Source organism: Malus domestica, chromosome 03 (assembly GCF_042453785.1).
Source record: "Malus domestica chromosome 03, GDT2T_hap1".
Classification (NCBI taxonomy): Eukaryota; Viridiplantae; Streptophyta; class Magnoliopsida; order Rosales; family Rosaceae; genus Malus; species Malus domestica.
The window spans coordinates 37119535-37138955 of NC_091663.1; the positions used below are offsets into that span (position 1 = coordinate 37119535).

General features: G+C 40.0%; 2 protein-coding genes and 1 long non-coding RNA gene across 3 annotated transcripts; 2 read left to right on the forward strand and 1 right to left on the reverse strand.

Moving 5' to 3' along the window:
- Positions 1–1409: 1409 nt before the first annotated feature.
- LOC103427442 (U1 small nuclear ribonucleoprotein A-like) lies at positions 1410–8571 on the reverse strand. The gene is made up of 4 exons (XM_029100438.2): positions 8150–8571; positions 7507–7600; positions 7277–7365; positions 1410–1836 (listed from the first exon to the last, which is right to left on the reverse strand). The coding sequence occupies exons 1-4, from the start codon at positions 8432–8434 to the stop codon at positions 1549–1551; spliced, it is 756 nt and encodes a 251-aa protein (XP_028956271.1). The 5' UTR covers positions 8435–8571; the 3' UTR covers positions 1410–1548.
- Positions 8572–8871: 300 nt separating this feature from the next.
- On the forward strand, positions 8872–9620 carry LOC103427443 (uncharacterized). Its single transcript, XR_011578920.1, has 2 exons — positions 8872–9158; positions 9240–9620. It is a non-coding gene; the product is annotated as an uncharacterized lncRNA (long non-coding RNA).
- A 4434-nt stretch (positions 9621–14054) lies between these two features.
- LOC103432606 (protein SENESCENCE-ASSOCIATED GENE 21, mitochondrial) lies at positions 14055–15197 on the forward strand. Its single transcript, XM_008370803.4, has 2 exons — positions 14055–14337; positions 14725–15197. Exons 1-2 carry the CDS (start codon positions 14264–14266, stop codon positions 14957–14959), a joined length of 309 nt encoding a protein of 102 aa, XP_008369025.3. The 5' UTR covers positions 14055–14263; the 3' UTR covers positions 14960–15197.
- The last annotated feature ends 4224 nt before the right edge of the window (positions 15198–19421 follow it).

Sequence of the window (19421 nt, forward strand, 5' to 3'; positions counted from 1 at the left end):
GGCGGGCTTTCTGCGGGCTTTTAGTTTTACTAGTTATTTGACTTGTGCGCGCAGTCCCAATGTTATGGTCAGGCCCACCGGGTTTATGCCGAATTAATTCGGGTCTTATATAAACCGAGTCAAACAAACACCAAAACGCCATTGAAATCAACTTCCATCTCGCTTTCATAATCTCTCTTACATTTCCCGCGCTCTGTTCTTTGTCCGCTCCCTCGAAAATTCAGAGGAGCTTCAGACCATGAACACGAAAACATGAGATGCTAATGGCGGTGGAAGGTGGCGGTACGAGGACCTTAACGGATTCAGGATAAAGGGATGGACTTCAATCTCAACACGCCAATGCAGGTTTTCATGGACTGGAGAGGCTGATAGGTAAGAAAAAGGTCCCAGGAATCATGGCAGGAATCATGGTAGAGCAAACTGGTAGTGTGCTTGAAGGGTGTATGGAAGGCAAAAACTGCGTGCCAGCACTGCCATGGATAAATGGTGACGAGACCATTAACAAGATTTTCGACATGGGACTCGGACGGCTCCTTCTTGGGATTGTGATGCAAAGTCCAGGAATTTTAAGAGCTACTTTCACTCTTTGTTCATGGCTAAAAAACATTCCTTTTGCTACTTCATGGTTCCTTTGCCTCCCATAACCTAAACTAACTAGCAATGTCATACAACCAAGAAATTATCGGTCTGACGATCATCGTGCTCAATAAAATAGATTTTACTGCTAAGTGCCTGTACATATGTTGTAAGTTTTTTCGCTTATTTTGTCATCGTTTCAAATGTTATAGGATGAAATTATCCGGAAGATCGATGTACTGAATCCACAAGTATGCCTACCCACAATTCCTTGCATGACAAGTTTGTCTACCGATATAGTACGCCAACTCTTCCTTCTGGTTCAGCAATATGTTAACATTCAAATTTGTCACGGGGTTGTAGAAAATTGTGGGAGTGGATGGTTCTGGACAAGCATCTTCATGTGCGGAAGTTGCGCCAATTCGAAGGACCCTCCTTGGAGGCAGCTCTCCACCCCGCGAAAGGAGGTGGTTCATGAGCATTTCTTTGCAAACTCCATCAATGCGTCCTTCCTGTAGCGATGTTTTAGATTTTTCGGGAATGTAATTAGACGTCTTGCAAAGTTGTACATGCTTACAAGGATATTAAAAATTCTAGTATGTTCCGGTGTATACCTGGGGTTTTAGCCGTGATATCAAAAATATACACCAAAGCATATGCTAGATCGGAAAGTTTTGTATGTATAAGATCGTAAAAAATTAGTGTTGCAAAACCAAACCGAAATGTGTTTTCCACCAAAAGGAAAATATCAGATGCAATTTGTACTTACAAGTAGACAGAACATAATCCATGGTGAATCTGGGGATGCTCATATGAGCACATGAAAACGAAAATTTGGCTCCGTAATTTTTTTCCCTTTTCTAATATATCCCGGCAATAATAATACATCGAAGCATTGTATCTCAACGGATTAACAACATTCTAGTTAAGGATCCATGGCTGCAGCTTACATGAATAGCGAAGACCTAAATCCTACTTTTTGGCATAGGTAATCAACATCGAACTCTGCGGTGTCAACTTAAAAGCTTGGAGTTCCTGCATTGCTACTGTTGATTGCATCTCGTCTCCATACTCCACAAAAGCAATACCAGGCTTCGCTTCGACCATTCTAACCTCCTTAAAACCAGCATACTGGCAGAAGAGCATTTGCAGCATCATGGGAGTTGTCTCCTGCGGAAGATTCTGAACAAATAGTATGTTGTTTGGTGGAGCAGGAGCCTCAGGTAACTTCACACCACCAGGATACGGTATTTGGGAAAGCTGCATAAGTTTGTGAGAGAGAAGAGTGGTCAAGGATTGCACAAGAGCATATAATTGAGGAATAAGTTTCATCATTTTAAAATCAACCAAACGGGCTAAGCCGCAGATTATAAACTTATCCAAAGAGCATGCTTGAGCCTAGACTCCCACTTAAATGCGTAATACAGTTTTCAAGCCGGATTTAGATAGCAAAGTGTAACTAGTAACAGTTAACTCCATGCTTCGATAACCCAGCACAGTGCTTTCTACTAATTTCATGTCAAATACACCAGTTTCAATGAACCAATACAAACTTGAAATAGATAAACCATGAAGGGTACTACTTAAATGAAATTTTTTTCCAATCACCGAAATACAACAACAACAACAACAACAACAACAACAAAGCCTTTTCCCACTAAGTGGGGTCGGCTATATGAATCCTAGAACGCCATTGCGCTCGGTTTTGTGTCATGTCCTCCGTTAGAACCAAGTACTCTAAGTCTTTTCTTAGAGTCTCTTCCAAAGTTTTCCTAGGTCTTCCTCTACCCCTTTGGCCCTGAACCTCTGTCCCGTAGTCACATCTTCGAACCGGAGCGTCAGTAGGCCTTCTTTGCACATGTCCAAATCACCGGAACCGATTTTCTCTCATCTTTCCTTCAATTTCGGCCACTCCTACTTTACCTCGAATATCCTCATTTCCAATCTTATCATTTCTTGTGTGCCCACACATCCCACAAAGCATCCTCGTCTCCGCCACACCCATTTTGTGTACGTGTTGATGCTTCACCGCCCAACATTCTGTGCCATACAACATCGCTGGCCTTATTGCCGTCCTATAAAATTTTCCCTTGAGCTTCAGTGGCCTACGACGGTCACACAACCCGCCGGATGCACTCTTACACTTCATCTATCCAACTTCTATTCTATGGTTGAGATCTCTCTCTAATTCTCCGTTCTCTTGCACGATATATCCTAGGTAGCGAAAACGGTCGCTTTTTGTGATCTTCGCTAGATTGCTCCGATCATTAGTGTGGATAAGTATATAAATGGATATAGATAGGAAAGCAAACACAAGATGTACGTGGTTCACCCAGATTGGCTACGTCCACGGAATAGAGGAGTTCTCATTAATTGTGAAGGGTTTACACAAGTACATAGGTTCAAGCTTTCCTTTAGTGAGTACAGGTGAATGATTTAGTACAAATGACATTAGGAAATATTGTGGGAGAATGATCTCGTAATCACGAAACTTCTAAGTATCGGAATGTGGTATCGTCTTAACTTGCCTTATCTGTCTCATAGGTAGATGTGGCATCTTCTCTGGAAGTACTCTTCCTCCATCCAGGGGTGGTATCTTTAACTGGTGGAGATGCACAAGGTAATGTATCAATTTCACTTGAAGCTTACTTGTAGTTTCAGGCTTGGTCAAGCGCGATACAAACCATGTAGTAGGAGTCCCTCAAGTTGCCGAGCTAGGGGATTTGCTGAAAGAGGTGACAGACAAGGTAAGCAATCAGAGCTCCGGCTGATTGTTCACATTCTCCCTATCTTGCAGGCAGCATGAAGGATAAAGAGAAGAAAAATGAGAAGAGATGATATGGGATACTTTTGCTTTTGAAGAAGTAACTTTCCACAGGCTTATTCTTGAACTGAGCTGGAGGGTTTTCTGGTTTCCTCCAGAGTATAAGGCCGACTGAAGAATTTGAGGGTCAAAACAAGTCCATCAAATCTAGAGTACGTTCGACCCTACTGATATGGGATACTTTTGCTTTGACAGAGTAATGGATGTATCGGCACGTGTGCTGTTACGCTTGTCTCCACATGCTTCCTTGTATCCTTCTCACTTGCCCTATCTGTTCCTCAGGCAGATGCGGTATCTTCCCTGGAAGCATAAGATGTTGAAGATGAGTACTCGAGAGCAATGCCAGGTAAGTAAGTTCCAGGCAGTCAGTTCCTGGCTGGAAGCTTGATTCCAAGTGCTGACTGATTGCTCTCTTTCTCCTTATCTTGCAGGTAAGAACAAGGCCAAAGGAAAAGACAGGGAAAAAGCATGATATGGGATACTCTTGCTTTTAACCCTGATGATATGAGATATTATTGCTCTAGTATAACTTGTTTGCAGAGGTATTATCGGGGGGAAAGAAAGCTGAATATTTCGAAAGGCTTCGTTGAGAGTGCCCTCTCATATATGAGGAAGGGTTGAGCATTTTTGCAGGTCTGTCTGTCCGTTGGGGATGGAGGTTGACATATATAGGAGTCTCCTTAACAACAAGTAGTAATGCTATTCCTTTACCCTGTCAGAGCACTTTGAAAAAGTGGTCTGTGGTATGTGGAAAGCTGATGTTACGTGTGAAGATTACAGACAGCTTTATCCAAGGAGATCCGGCTCTTGTAGTTGGGAAAGTGTTGCCTCTTCGGTTTTCGAACAAGCAATCCTATCAGGGATCTGGCTCTCGAGATTCGGAGAACGATGTCTCTTCGATTTTTGAGAAAGCAATCATGCTGGGGGTCTGGCTCTCGAGATTCGGAGAGCGGTGTCTCTTCGATTTTTGAGAAAGTAATCATGTTGGGAGTCTGGCTCTCGAGATTCGAAGGGCGGTGCCTCTTCGATTTTGGAGCAAGCAATCTTGTTGGGAGTGTTTTCTCGAATGTGAGTAAAGGTTGGGCATGTTTGCTAGTCTACCTTGCCACGAAGCACAGAGGTTGACACACAGGGACTTTCCAATTATCCAGCAATGGTACTGTTCCTTTACCCTCTCTTCGATTTTTGAGAAAGTAGTCATGTTGGGAGTCTGGCTCTCGAGATTCGGAGGACGGTGCCTCTTCGATTTTGGAGCAAGCAATCTTGTTGGGAGTGTTTTCTCGAATGTGAGTAAAGGTTGGGCATGTTTGCTAGTCTACCTTGCCACGAAGCACAGAGGTTGACACACAGGGACTTTCCAATTATCCAGCAGTGATACTGTTCCTTTACTCTTGTGGGTAATAATATGGGGTAGCTAGACCTTCAAAATTTATGTGTCTAAACTTTGTTAGTGCTGTTTCTTTGCTATTCTTTTACCCGTCTTGGTCAGAGCGATGTAGTGGAAGCTGCAAGCTTCACGTGCTCAACTTTGGCAGAGAACTTTGGCAAAGTTATCTGTGATACACATGAGCTACTATTGCGTGTGGGAAGTGGGTGATTGAACAGTAAGACTCATGTGCTTTCTACTTCACCAGAAGTCTTCGACAGAATGCCCATAATTTCCGCAAAGCTGAGTGTGCGTGTGACAGGTGCTACCAAGGCTGGAAAAGTAGGTGCCTTTTCGATTTCTGAGATCGGCCCTCGTGGTCTCTGAGCAGCCCAACTTTTGAGAAAGCAAGCGCCTCTTCGATTTCTGAGATCGGCCTTCGTGGTCTTTGAGCAGCCCAACTTTTGAGAAAGCAGACGCCTCTTCGATTTCTGAGATCGACCCTCGTGGTCTCTGAGCAGCCCAGCTTTTGAGAAAGCAAACGCCTCTTCGATTTCTGAGCAGGCGCCTCTTCGATTTTTGAAGCTCCGTCGAGTGCAGATTTTTATAGGGGCTGGCATTAAGTTCCAAAGCACACTTGAATCTCCACCAGTAGAAGCTCCATTCTTACACTTCTAAGATCTTGATTTGTTCGACCTCTTCTCTCTTCAACACCTTTGAAAATGTCTGGCCCCTCCGACCGTCGTTTTGACTTGAACCTTGTTGAAGAGGCAGCCCCGCCTTCTCCAGACAACATATGGCGCCCATCCTTCGTCTCCCCTACTGGTCCTCTTACCGTTGGGGATTCCGTTATGAAGAATGATATGACCGCTGCGGTGGTGGCCAGGAACCTTCTCACTCCCAAAGATAACAGACTACTTTCCAAACGATCTGATGAGTTAGCTGTTAAGGATTCTCTGGCTCTCAGTGTTCAGTGTGCAGGTTCTGTGTCTAATATGGCCCAACGCCTATTTGCTCGAACCCGCCAAGTTGAATCATTGGCGGCTGAAGTGATGAGTCTCAAACAGGAGATTAGAGGGCTCAAGCATGAGAATAAACAGTTGCACCGTCTCGCACATGACTATGCTACAAACATGAAGAGGAAGCTGGACCAGATGAAGGAATCTGATGGTCAGGTTTTACTTGATCATCAGAGATTTGTGGGTTTGTTCCAAAGGCATTTATTGCCTTCGTCTTCTGGGGCTGTACCGCGTAATGAAGCTCCAAATGATCAACCTCTGATGCCTCCTCCTTCTAGGGTTCTGTCCAGTACTGAGGCTCCGAATGATCCCCCTCCGGTGCCTTCTCTTTCTGGGGCTCTACCGACTGCTGCGACTTCTCCTAAGCAACCTTTGTGAAGGCTCTCTCTTGTTTGTTTATTTTGACTCATGTATATGTACATATTTGTAGCTTATCGGGGATATCAATAAATAAGTTTTCCTTCATTTCAACGTATTGTGTTAAATACACCAAAGCCTTCTTCGCTAAGTTCTTTGAATTTTCTTTTGTTGGAGCTTTGTGAGTGGAGCATGTAGGTTGAGGTAGTGTTCCCTTAATTTCCTGAGTGAGGAAAACTTCTCGGTTGGAGACTTGGAAAATCCAAGTCACTGAGTGGGATCGGCTACATGAATCTTAGAACGCCATTGTGCTCGGTCCTGTGTCATGTCCTTCGTTAGATCCAAGTACTCTAAGTCTTTTCTTAGAGTCTCTTCCAAAGTTTTCCTAGGTCTTCCTCTACCCCTTCGGCCCTGAACCTCTGTCCCATAGTCGCATCTTCTAATCGGAGCGTCAGTAGGCCTTCTTTGCACATGTCCAAACCACCGTAACCGATTTTCTCTCATCTTTCCTTCAATTTCGGCTACTCCTACTTTACCCCGGATATCCTCATTCCTAATCTTATCCTTTCTCGTGTGCCCACACATCCAACGAAGCATCCTCATCTCCGCTACACCCATTTTGTGTACGTGTTGATGCTTCACCGCCCAACATTCTGTGCCATACAGCATCGCCGGCCTTATTGCCGTCCTATAAAATTTTCCCTTGAGCTTCAGTGGCATACGGCGGTCACACAACACGCCGGATGCACTCTTCCACTTCATCCATCCAGCTTGTATTCTATGGTTGAGATCTCCAGCTTGTATTCTATGGTTGAGATCTCCAATCACCGAAATAAACCAAAAAATTATTTTATCTGTGTATTTTTCATAACAGTTTCCAGTTGTTATACACCTATCTAATTTGTTTACGTTCCAAGTAACTTGTCAACTTCCCAACTTTTATGAGTCACGTGCAATTTTTCCACCAAATAAACTTCAGAATCAGTTAAGAGTTGTTTCAGTTCAAGCAACACCAATCACGACATGTAATAAATATGATCATAGATATCCAAATCCAAACATAAATAGTGAAGGTATAAACAAAGCTGAAATTGGGAGTAAGTTATCCCTCGATGAAACAGAAAACTTGCTTACCGGAGGTGCTGAACCATAGGGACCGGCATAAGCAGGAACGCCACCCATTCCGGCTTGGCTCGCATCAAGTTGCTCTTTTCGTTTTTTCCCTGCCGCATAAGGAACAGAAAAACAAATTTTAAGATCATAAAAAACAAATGCATCAATCATACATCAAAACCGCAATTTTTTTTTACAAAAGATATATCTTATTGTCACATCGCTTTTATAAACGAGAGATCATGTTTTACCCTTTTCCTCATGCCTCTTTCGTCTTTCGCGTGGAACAAAAGTACCATCAGCTTTTGCTATCACATCTGATTTCGTCTTGGCATATTGTATTCTCTGTATTAATCACATATCAGTAAAATGATTCCAAAAAACAAAACAAATTAAACAACGGGAAAATCTTACGGTAATCACAATTCATTATATCCATCTAACTAGGATAAAGAATGGTTGTGTGAAACATAATCCATCCATCACTTGACATGCCAATGTGCTTATTCACCGATCAAAAGGCCAAATTCTAGACAATGCAGAAGAACAATCATATGAATGGCAGCGAAAACCTGCCCTAACCTAAACCCTCCCAATCTCCCCTCCCCACTCGCAGTCCCTATGACATTGACAGCATGTAGCCAGTAGAGTTTACGCGTTCGGGCATCATCGAGACTGACTAATAACAAGAGCTGGATCATGCCTAAATATTCCCAAATTTGATTTTACAACAAGTAAATTCCTTTTTTCTACCATTTCTATTCAACTAATTACATACTCTTTTTTCTGCACTATGCTAACAAAATAAATGGAATTTGAGGAACAAAATAAAATCAAACTAATATTAAATTTCTAAATTAAACAATTAGATAAAATTAGGTTAGAATTGCATACCATGGGCTTGTCGTAAAAGGGGAAGCCCTGCATTTGGTGAAGGGCTTTGGTGGCGGAGGAGACGTCCTCGAAGACGAGCCAGGCTTGGCCTTTGTGCTTGAGAGTCTTGAAAGCCAAGACCTCCACAATCTTCCCGAACTGCGAGAACACCGCCAGAAGCGACTTTTTCAGTTCGTCCAGCTTTATTTTCTCGCTCAGGTTGTTGATGTAGATCGTCTGGTTCGCCGAGACTTCTCCACCACCACCAACGCCACCGTCGCCGCCGCCGCTGTTGTTCTCGGCCATGTCTTCTTTCTCAGTTCCCGATTTCGGATTTTGTTTTGAAGCTGTGGTGGAGATGGAAGGGGTTTAAGCTGACTGACGAGCTCGACGGCTACGCGGGCACCCACTGCACCAAGCTAGGGGTAGGCAAACGGGCCCTGGGCCCGCAGGTGGGGCGGGTATTAGTGGTTTGGGGTGGGTTCTAATTTTAAAAGGGTGTGCTATCCATACATCATTTTTTACTTTTTTCATACCCCTTGTTAATTTTTGTCATTTGATTTTCTTTAATTCATCTGATCCGACGGCCAAAAATTAAAAAAGGTGTGAGAGAAGTAAAAAGGGGTGTGTGGATATCACACCGCTTTTAAAAAGGAGAAACGGGGCAGGGCGGGGTGGGCCTTTGAAATTTTAGGTTCGGGAATGTTCCAAAAGTATAGAAAAAAGGGTACCCGGACCGCCCTGTTTGCAAGAATACCCCAGTGTTGGGTACTGTCTCCCAAGCCCACTTCCTATTGTTCCTCCCCGCGACAATTCTCACTCTCGAGAACTCTCTCCACACACACACCCCACTTCCCCGTGTTTCCCCCTCATCCAATCTCTCGAACCTTCTCCCCCCATCTCTGCAACTCTCCTCCTGGAGCACAGACACACCCCCACCCACACCCACACTCCACCAAGAAATGATATGTTGCCGCCGCCCTCCTCCCCCACCAACTCCTCTGTCTTCTCCTCCAATCTCGATACCGAGGTAACTCATTTCCATCATTTCTTCTAATTTCGTCAATTTCTTAATTTTGATTTACAAAATTTGTGAAATTTTACATCGCAGGTTTGGCTTCTGGCACTCCTTGTCTGGGATGAAGATGGTCTTGGTTGGCGGGTACAGGTGCTCGAATGACAGGTTGTGATATCCGCGTTTGAGTCATCCAGCTGCAGGATCTCCACTCGGTTTGGGTACTGCTCGAGGACGCTCCAGTTCATGGCGTAGATGTGCCCCGCCAGCCCCGTGGCCACGTCGTCGAAGCCTTTGTACTCCGTCCACTCTCATATTTGTTTATGGGTTTTGCGTTTTAAGTTGAATCTAGCTCTGTTTGATCTTTAATTACAATCACATTTATACAGATATAGATATAGATAATGTAATTTTTTGTTGAATTGGTGTTGTGAGTGATTGATTTGAAGAAAAAAAAAGATGGAAATTGAAAGTTCACCATACTTCTGTCGAACTTGGTAGTTGATGGACTCGGCGAGCTCGTCTTTTTGCTCTTCCTTCGCAGCAGCAGCCATTGGAAGAGAACCCCGAGGAGTATGACCCCCGCGCCATCCCAATGAGCTCGTCGGGAGAGCTAAAGAAGAAGAGAACAAAACCGATGAGGGTCTTGATGTCAGAGAAGATCTGGAGGATCAGCGAAGGCGATCAAAACCAAGGAAAAAAAAAAGAAAAAAAAAAGTAGAAGGACCCGTGGACCCGTCCCGAACCGGCCCGTTTCAAACGGGCCGAGTTAGGTCTGGTTCCAGTGATCAGATTTGCAATACCCGGCCCGACCCATCCCGTTTCCTTTTTAAGCAGGTCCGGTCTGGTCCCTTCAAATTTGAGCCCGGCCCGACCCATGCCCACCCCTACAACAAGACATTAGCAAAGATTTAGCTCGATTAATGGGCCCGAATTTAACTTTGGGTATATTAATGGGCCTTCACCTTTGCTACTAGATATTTAAGGCCCAATGATTGAGATGCTTTCGGCTCAATAACTATAGCCTCATTTGGTATAGAGATAAAAGAGAAATTTTATTTGAACCCATATAACATTTTTCTACATCCAACTTAAACTTTAATTTTAATTAACAATAAACCTAAAACTTATCAATAAACCCACTCTATAATTAAACTCAACCATCACGTCTTATTTCATCCAAATAATCCATGTAATGGTTTCATCCGGCCTTCTAGTGCATGCATGGTTCTTTCATTTGATTATATCACTACAGATACAGTACCACAGGTGAGACAGGATTCATTCAAGCCATGAAATTGGCTACCATTGAAACTTCATCTACTTCTGGTATGGATAGATTATGTGAAACTTCGCCTGAAAAGCCCTTTAAGAATTTATAAAGCCATTTCAGATGTGAAAGAGTAACAATATACCTTATTGACTGAACTAATGTTAATAAACGAATGGGAGAGAGAAAGAGCTAGAGAATGAGAGAGATTTTAAACCATGGAGAAAAGGGCCATGCTTCAGTAGGTGGTTTGATTTCAACTTCCCAGTGCATGGTTTTTATAGTTTCACAATTTAGTTTAGTGAAACAGAAAAAGAAATATTATTGATTGGTAACCCTATTATAATATAATTGCAAGGACGATCATGTAGATTATGAATTTGTCCATTTTTTTCGTAGTCCTAACTTGAAATGGACTTATGTTTGCAAATTTAGGATTTTTATTTTCTAAATGGGTGTAGAGAAAAATTTATAAATTGAATTAAGTTTGTGATGATAGTTTAGGTAGTATATTTGGGTTCAAAGAGATATTGATAGTTTAATTAAAAGTATCATGGTAGAAAAGAGTAAGTTAGGTGTAGAAAGAGGTTATATAAAATTTCCCAAGATAAAATCGAATCAGATGCTTCGCTAGATTCAATATATATTTAACGAGAAATATGCGTTTGACAAAAAGAAAACAAGAAATATGTCTTAATTTGCAATTTGAAGATAAAAGACAAATTAGTTGTGAATAAGACGTATCCCTATTATAACATGTTTACTTACTTGAAATGAGAATGTTCATGAACTAAGAAAAGGAAAAAGGAATGAGAACAGATCAACTAGTCCCTCAAATTAATAATTGGGTTTCAAGTATTTGATTAAGGATTTTAAGGTGTGACCCACAATTCTTTTCAATTTAATATGTGCTAGTAAACACAGGGGAAGTTAGTAATTAGAATGATTTATAATACCATGTTTTAGTAAAGACGTGGAAGTAAAAAACTGAAATGATTCCCCATCTCATTCCCTATAAGTAAATTTTCCATCAATTTCCACCCAAATGAAAGGATTGAGATGGATAAGTTTTTGTAATTAGTAGTCCATCTTCTTCCTTCATTTTGGACAAAATAAAGAATTTGACATTAATTCTTACTTCAACATGTTTAGTGAATTTTCCAATCTATTAGAATCCTAGACACCAAAAGAGGCATAAGAAACACAAAAATTTAGAGTCAGTTTGGTGACTAGCTAGGGCTAGATAAATTTGGAATTGAGTATGAGCCAGTATTATATAGTTCCATCCATCTAGACGAGATTTGTAAGGTACAATATGTTAAACCACTCATTAATTAATTTTGAACTCTTCGTACATCAGTTCAATTTATTTAAAATAGCTCAAAGCCATAAAAAATAACATGAGTATGCATGTATGTAGATATGTTTGTATGTGGTTAAGGTTGATTGTTATATGCGATCGACGGCATCAGTGCTCTTTTGTGATGAACGGTCCCGTATCTCTGATCATATGCATACAACTCCAACCAATAAAACCCTGAAAATGGCACAACACAGAATGCATGTCAATGACAGAGATGCTATAACGAAAGTAACCACTTTCCTTGTCCTTCGCATACAGAAGGGTACATACACCGTCGACGTAGCTTTTTGTGGCAATAAAACTACACTATGTTGATGAAACTTAAATATACTTTTGTATTGATTACTAGCACGAGACATCACGATATCAGTACACCTGATCTATGAAAAGACGGGCCAAAGAAGTGATTGTTGTGGAGGGAGGGTCCTTGACCTCTCCCACTAGGGGCACTTGCCTGCTCTCATAATTTAACCCCAACCCTTGTGTTCGTTGTAGAGACACATTTCATCCACTTGGCTGGAAATGGATGTATTAAAATAATAGAAAAAGAGAGGATATACAAGTGAAAATTGTTGTTTATCCGGATTCTAATAATTTATTAAAAAAAATATTAAATCGCGTGCCACACCATGTTAAATTGATGGACATGGTCCGTAGCTTTATGAAATGTTCTTGAAGTATCTAGAAAAAATAAATGGTCAAATAATCCCACCAACTTAATGGTACCTTCTTTTGTCTTTTGACCAATGCATATATATTTCCTAGGGTTTTCTAGAAGCACAGACTGCACGCACACGAGTGACTTGACACAACACACAATAACAAGAAAATATGTAAAAGAGCATGCATGGCACGGCGGCTGGTGACGCTTTTGCTGCTCTTGCTGGTGGCAGCTGCATTGATCTAATTCCTCAGCAGAGCAAGTTGTAACAAAACTGCTCATCAGAAAACCGACTAAATTGATCTGCTATTTGGGGAGGTTATGTGATTTGATTTCCTTTTAGTTTGCACAGCTGTTTAAAGGAAAGAAAAAAAATGAAAACGATAGATAACCACGAAGACCAACTTGATAAAAGTTGGAACTTTGTTCATGATCACATCACGAGAGTCATGACTCCTAACCCTAACAAGTAAGACCCTTGACTTGGACCCTTCCATAAATCACGAGGCCAAATTGCCTAAAACCTTCCAGAACATAGCAAGGAAACTCCGCCACCACTTCCCCTTTCTTTCTCCTGCTTACGACTCTCATTTCATACTTATCCATCTATTTAATATGGATCAACGACATGGTTTACTATATGTTCACTGTTTTAGTTTAAAAATAATAGTAATAAAATATGATGTGACGTGTTCCGAATAAATTTTTAATCAGTAATACAATGTTATATGGATAAAAGTGTCATACATGCATTTTTATTTTCACACATTATTATTAATTTTTTGTCATTAATCTTCTTCAACTTAATTGATTTGATGGTCGAAAAAAGAGGGGTGCGTCATATGTAAAAATAGATGTATGGACAATCTACAATTTTTGTATTATTTTCACAAATTATTTTTTTGAACCAATGATATTAACTACACTATGAGAGTGAATGAGTGGGCTAAATTAGGGACAATCATAATAATATTGTTTAAATTTACATTTGACGATAATTGAACATACTTATTTACAAGTAAAGAAGAATACATGTAGCTACTCAGTATTATAATCTGATGGTTTTCTTCTTTACTTGAAAGTGAGTGATCTTATATTCAAATTTCGTAGATAACGAATTTGATACCAAATTACTCTTTCAATATTTTCTGTCATCGATGGCCAATATCCCTCACATTCTAGACTCCGCACTCACGCCGACATTTCCTCACCTTTTGACGTTGATTGAGGTGAAAGAAAAATGTCCTCCACTCAAATCCCCACTCCCTCTCAACCGTCCGATCTCAGTTCCAAAATCCAAAATGGATTTGGATCCATCCGAATCCAAATTATGAAAATCATAAGAATCTACATATTTTAATTATTAATTATATATAATACGGTCAGAAATTATTTGATATTTTTTTATTTAAAATTAAATATAAATAATATTTGACGAAAACTGACCATACCGGTTAGAATATAGAGATTCCCACAAAATGAGTCGGGAAGATCCTCTTCCCTTCGAAAGAGCAACGGCACTTCGCATTAATCCCACGTGGCAACAAACTACAGGTTAGTCAACTGGCCGCTCCATTTTAACAGCGTTTTCTTTTGTTTGGATTCCACGCGTCTCTTGTTTTCCTCCCCTATATAAACACCTTCCCCCCCTCTCTCTAAGCCCATCTTCGCAATTCCAGAGAGTTTTTAGAGAGAGAAAGAAAGAGCCGTAGCAAAAGAGCTTCTTGTTTCTTCTCGCTGCTGTAGAAGGCGAAGGTTTTCTCTGCTACTAAGCTTTCTGCAGCGGTGTTTAGATTCCGATCTCTTTCAATTACCAAAGAAAAACAATGGCTCGTTCTTTCTCCAACGCTAAGTTTCTCTCTGTTCTCGTCGTCGACGGTTTCTCTAGCTCCATCTCCAGGTACTAACCATTTCTAACAATCGAATCCAAGTTTTGTTGTTTTCGATCTCGGTTCATCTCTCGTAAGAGAGAAAAAAAACCATATCTTTGTGACAGTATCTTAAGTTAATCATGCACGTCTAAGTTTTGTTGTTTTTCATTTCTCCCCGTGAGAGAAATCCCATGTTTATAATATGGTATCCTGTATTATTCATGCACAACCATTCTCCGGCGAAGAATTAGTAATTAATCGGCTGTTAATTTCGGTTTTCTTCTTAAAGCGGAACACTTTCGGCGCACGTTAGTCCACGTGACGTGAACCGGAAGCGATTAGTTGATAAACGTGATTAACGCTTTGAAATTTATATCAATTAAATGTTAATGATGTTTTTTTTCATGGAAATGCAGACGTGGATATGCGGCGGGTTCGCAAGGAGTTGCGTCGAGCGTGGTGAGAGGAGGAGGTGCTACGAATCCCAGAAGCGTGAACATAACGAAGAAGAATTCCGGGGAAGAAAAGGTGGGCTCCACCTTCAAGGTCTCGTGGGTCCCCGACCCCAAAACCGGGGTTTACGGACCCGAGAACGGCACCGCGAAGATCGACGCCGCCGAGCTGCGCGCGGCGCTCTTGAAGAAGCACTAATAAGATTAAAGATCAAAACAAAATTCTTGTAATTTTTCTGTGGTGGAAAACATACGAGGAGATTTGTACGAGGAATGGGCTGTCGGCGTGTTTGTGTTTGAATTCTTCGGAGTTTAGACGTCGCCGGAAAATATGTATGATTTGTGGTAATAGCTGGTTCCTCCGTCCTCTGATCCGACTAGGGACTTAAGCGTGTATTAATTTATATTTACAATGAAAGGTTTATTCAATTCTCTAATCAATCGTTTTAATTTAATTAATATTTTAAGTCACTGCACATCCTTTTGTGTGGTTGTGATTTATACTAGTTTTGGTTAAATAAAATGGTATATTATATTCTTAGTGGGGAATGTCTTAGAATGGCGGAGGATTTTAAGAGTGCTCGGAAAATATTCATTTTTATTCAATTTTTTAAATATTATGATGTACCGATTTGCGTTCTAGACTGAAAAAAAAACGTTTAATTTTAGGAAAACCCACAAGGATGAAGGATGGATGGGTGCACACATATTTTCCTTATTGATGTTCATCCAAAAAGCTCCATGATTTAGTTGGTTATTTAAGTTAGTGGACTTTTATATTTAATTAGGTGTTTGATTAAGATGTATCATCCTGTAGAGTACTGGGACATGAGGGTACTAATTCAACGAAACAGCTATATTTAGTAAAAATTTATAATACGTGTAGAGAGGGTGTAATATCTTGGGACGGATGTAAAGCTAAGCAAATTGCCTCCCAAGAATATAGGGCTATGTCAGTTGCAAGAGAGTGAATTTGCCTGTCCTGCAAATTTGCTAAGAGAAATCAAAATTAGTTTTGAGTTGGAATTACCAGACCAAGTAATCCTATAATGAATTTAATCTCTAATTTTTCAAGCATTTGATATCGATGTAAAACTCATATATTTTCGGTCTTATAGACGCATTAAAAATTAATAACCAAAATTTCAATGCTAATACTTTTAACAAGTCATGAATTAGAGTCAAGTGCATGTCAATAAGCATATGCAAGTTGGGTTGATGCGTACACGTAATATAAATTTGAAGGTATCTCGCACCACATAATTAAGGAGTTGATTACGTTGCACACTAAATGCTCTTAGTTAATTCTATATATTTTTGTCTATATAAAGCAATGATTGTGGTGGGAAATGATTGTTCGGGAGTGTCGGTCCATTAGCTACGCAACCACCGGCCAAACATCGGGCGGCACCGTCTACGGCAGCCATGTGTGTTATCGTGTGCCGGCAGCCGGTCCAACCAATTAAAAAAAAATTAATGAAAATTAACTGAAAACTTTGAGTTTAAAAGATAAAATGAATAATACCATAATTAAATTTTTAGTATAAAAATATAATTTTTTATTAATATAAACCGTACCGAAAATTTTTCGTTCAAATTTACTTAAAAAAATTTCAATGGCGCTGAAAAGTTGGCTAACTATCCAAAAGCAAGATCCACTAATAAAATTCTTAAAAATGGTTGGTAAGTGCGTAAAGAATAATGGAATGGATTGCTGCTGTTAAATTACGGCCGACAATTAGTGGCTTTTGCTTGTAGGGAGATTTTTAGTTCACATTATCTTTTTAATACAAGGTCTAAACGAACTTAGTTTTAATTTATTTTGTGTAAAGATGATCTTTATATTTAATTGATAATATGAACGGTTTTGATTATATGCACAAAGCTTAGTGATTCAAACACTAAAAAATTTTAGTAGGAGTTCATACTCATTTTTGAGTAGCTAAGTAATGTTCTTACTTAAATTATATTTACATTTTTTATATATCCGTAAGTATGAAATATTAAAATTTTCGTCTACTTTTATTTTAACACGTGAAGTGAAGTAATACATCACAAACGCTTTTGATACACATGAAAATAGTCCCATGAGCAGTGGTAGAGCCAATATAGAATCATTAAATGCTCATAACCCAAATAACTTTATAATCGCAATGTATATAATATATTACTCGCTACAAGCTGAAAGAATGAGTCAAAAACACGAACTTACAACATGTTACTTCTTTGTCTTTTTTTTTTTAATCTTATTTCTTGTATAACCTATGGTCTATAACAAGTATTTGATAAAATGCGTCACTGAATAGATATCGACAGAATTCAAAAGAACAGATAACTCGATAGCTACCCACTAAGGACTCCCACGAAATTATGACCACATTGTTATAAATACTGGCTCCGCCACCCTAAAGAATCTGATGATGACAATGGAGAATTATTAGGTTAGGTCCAAAACTATTATAGGCGCAGATAGAATGGGGAATCAATATCAAACTGTGTCACCTTGTTTGGCAATGCCAAAGATATTATAAACTTTAGGGTGGGGCCAAATTTGAAGCCTCATATATATACACACACACACACAATCTATATGTTGGCCAAAGCCAGCTACTGGTTCAGCTAGATGTGGTGAATTGTCGAGTCTCTGCTTTGTTTGAGTTAGTCAAAGGGAGATGACGGAAAAGAGATAAATACATGAATGTATACTCGGGTTCATTCAAGTTTAAAAGCAATACGACGCGTGTAAGTTGTCCACTTGTTTGCTACGAAGAAGAGCCAAGCCAAGCAATATGCTTCGATATCGACGTTGACGTGACAGATTCATTTACTGCCACGTGCTGTTTCGGTTCAAAAGTTAAGGAATTGTGAAGAAAAACTTACACATATAAGATATTATTGGACCGAAAGAACTAGAGCACGTCTTCCATCAGAAAGCTTCCGCAACACTGTACCCTGCATAATAAAACTCGACACTATGCTTGTCCCACCTGTGTGAGAGTTGTTCTAGCTAGGCAAAATTTTCTCCCTTGCAGAATGTAGATAATCCTGCATTCGGGTGGGAGGAGTTTTCTTACAGAGTAGTGGGTGTGCTTGCCACACGACTAACAAACTAGAAAGACACCATCTAAATTCTAATCACAATTTTTTGCTCCTTGTTCATATGACTTGCAATCCTTGCCCAAATTTACAAGCATCCGTAGTGTGGAAAGAAAAAGAAACCAGGCACGTAGATATAATTGTTCAATGACACCAACCATAGCCAGAAATGATCACCGAAACCTACTAACAGACACCGAAAGAACGGTTTCAGGCAGCACGGCCACGCCGCTTATTATCTCTCGAGGATGTACCTATTTCACGCAAAAAAACAGGCAAATGCCCTAGACCGAGGGACACTGTACGGAAAACTTTGTCAGGCAAACCATAATCCCAATTGACAAGGCTCCAACACAGCTTGCAAACCGCTAGGGAAAACAAATGCTAAGCTAACAGTGGTAAGAGAGGAGGGATAAGGGTTAGCTCGGTATAGGAGGCAACTAAATACAAAGAAACTAAAGTCGGAACGAAAGACTTTTACTTAATGTATCGAACCTGAATTCCATGTTCTCCGAAACCAAACTACGAACTTCCTTAACCAAAATAACAATCTCCAAGGTATATCAACAGCCCTGAAGGTCCAGTGTCTACCTGCGCAGTTAACACCTAAACTCCAAAGAAGGCCATTTTCACTGATACATTAAAAAAAGGGAACTTTAACAAAAAACACTCAGTACTGTTCACTTTAACGGAAAACCACATTTTTACACTAAAAAGTCAATCCTGGTACTATTCACTTTACCCTTTATTTTGTCCTTATCATTAAAACTCAAAGTTTTCAAGCCCTTTTCATTAGTTTTCCTTTAAAAAAAAAGCATGAAACACAGAACATACTGTAATCTGCTCACTACATCCCACGGACTCTTAAGTCCGTAATGCAAACCCAAACCTAATATGAAACTCTCAAGCAGAGTACTATTCAACACGCCCTTCTTCATCACCACTGAACCCACATTTGCAAACTAGCCACAGAGTATACGACAATAAAGAAACATGAATTAAAATTCCCTACTAACATAAAACCTATGAACACGCATGCAAATCGGGTTACTAGACAACTTCCCTCCTGAACCAGAATAATAAGAAAGTATAAGACTTACAAGCGGAAAGAACAACACAAGCAATGTATCGCTTGTTTTGGCCTAAACCATATTGCATAAAGCTCTAACAATCAAGATACAAGCTTTTAACACTCTAAAAGCCACCATAACCAGCATATGTGCAACCGATACAACAGAATTACGCCCTAAATTAATCAAACATAAGATCTAACAATCAAAATACAAGCTTTTAACTCTCTAAAATCCACCATAACCGCCATATGCACACTCTATACAACGCTGTTACGCCGTAAATTAATCAAACATAAGCTCTAACAATCACGATACAGCTTTTAACTCTCTAAAATCCACCATAACCGCCATATGCGCAATCAATACAACGCTGTTATGCCCTAAATTAATCAAACATAAACACTAACAATCAAGATACAAGCTTTTAACTCTCTAAAATCCACCATAACGGCCACATGAGCAATTGATACAACACTGTTACACCGTTAACTA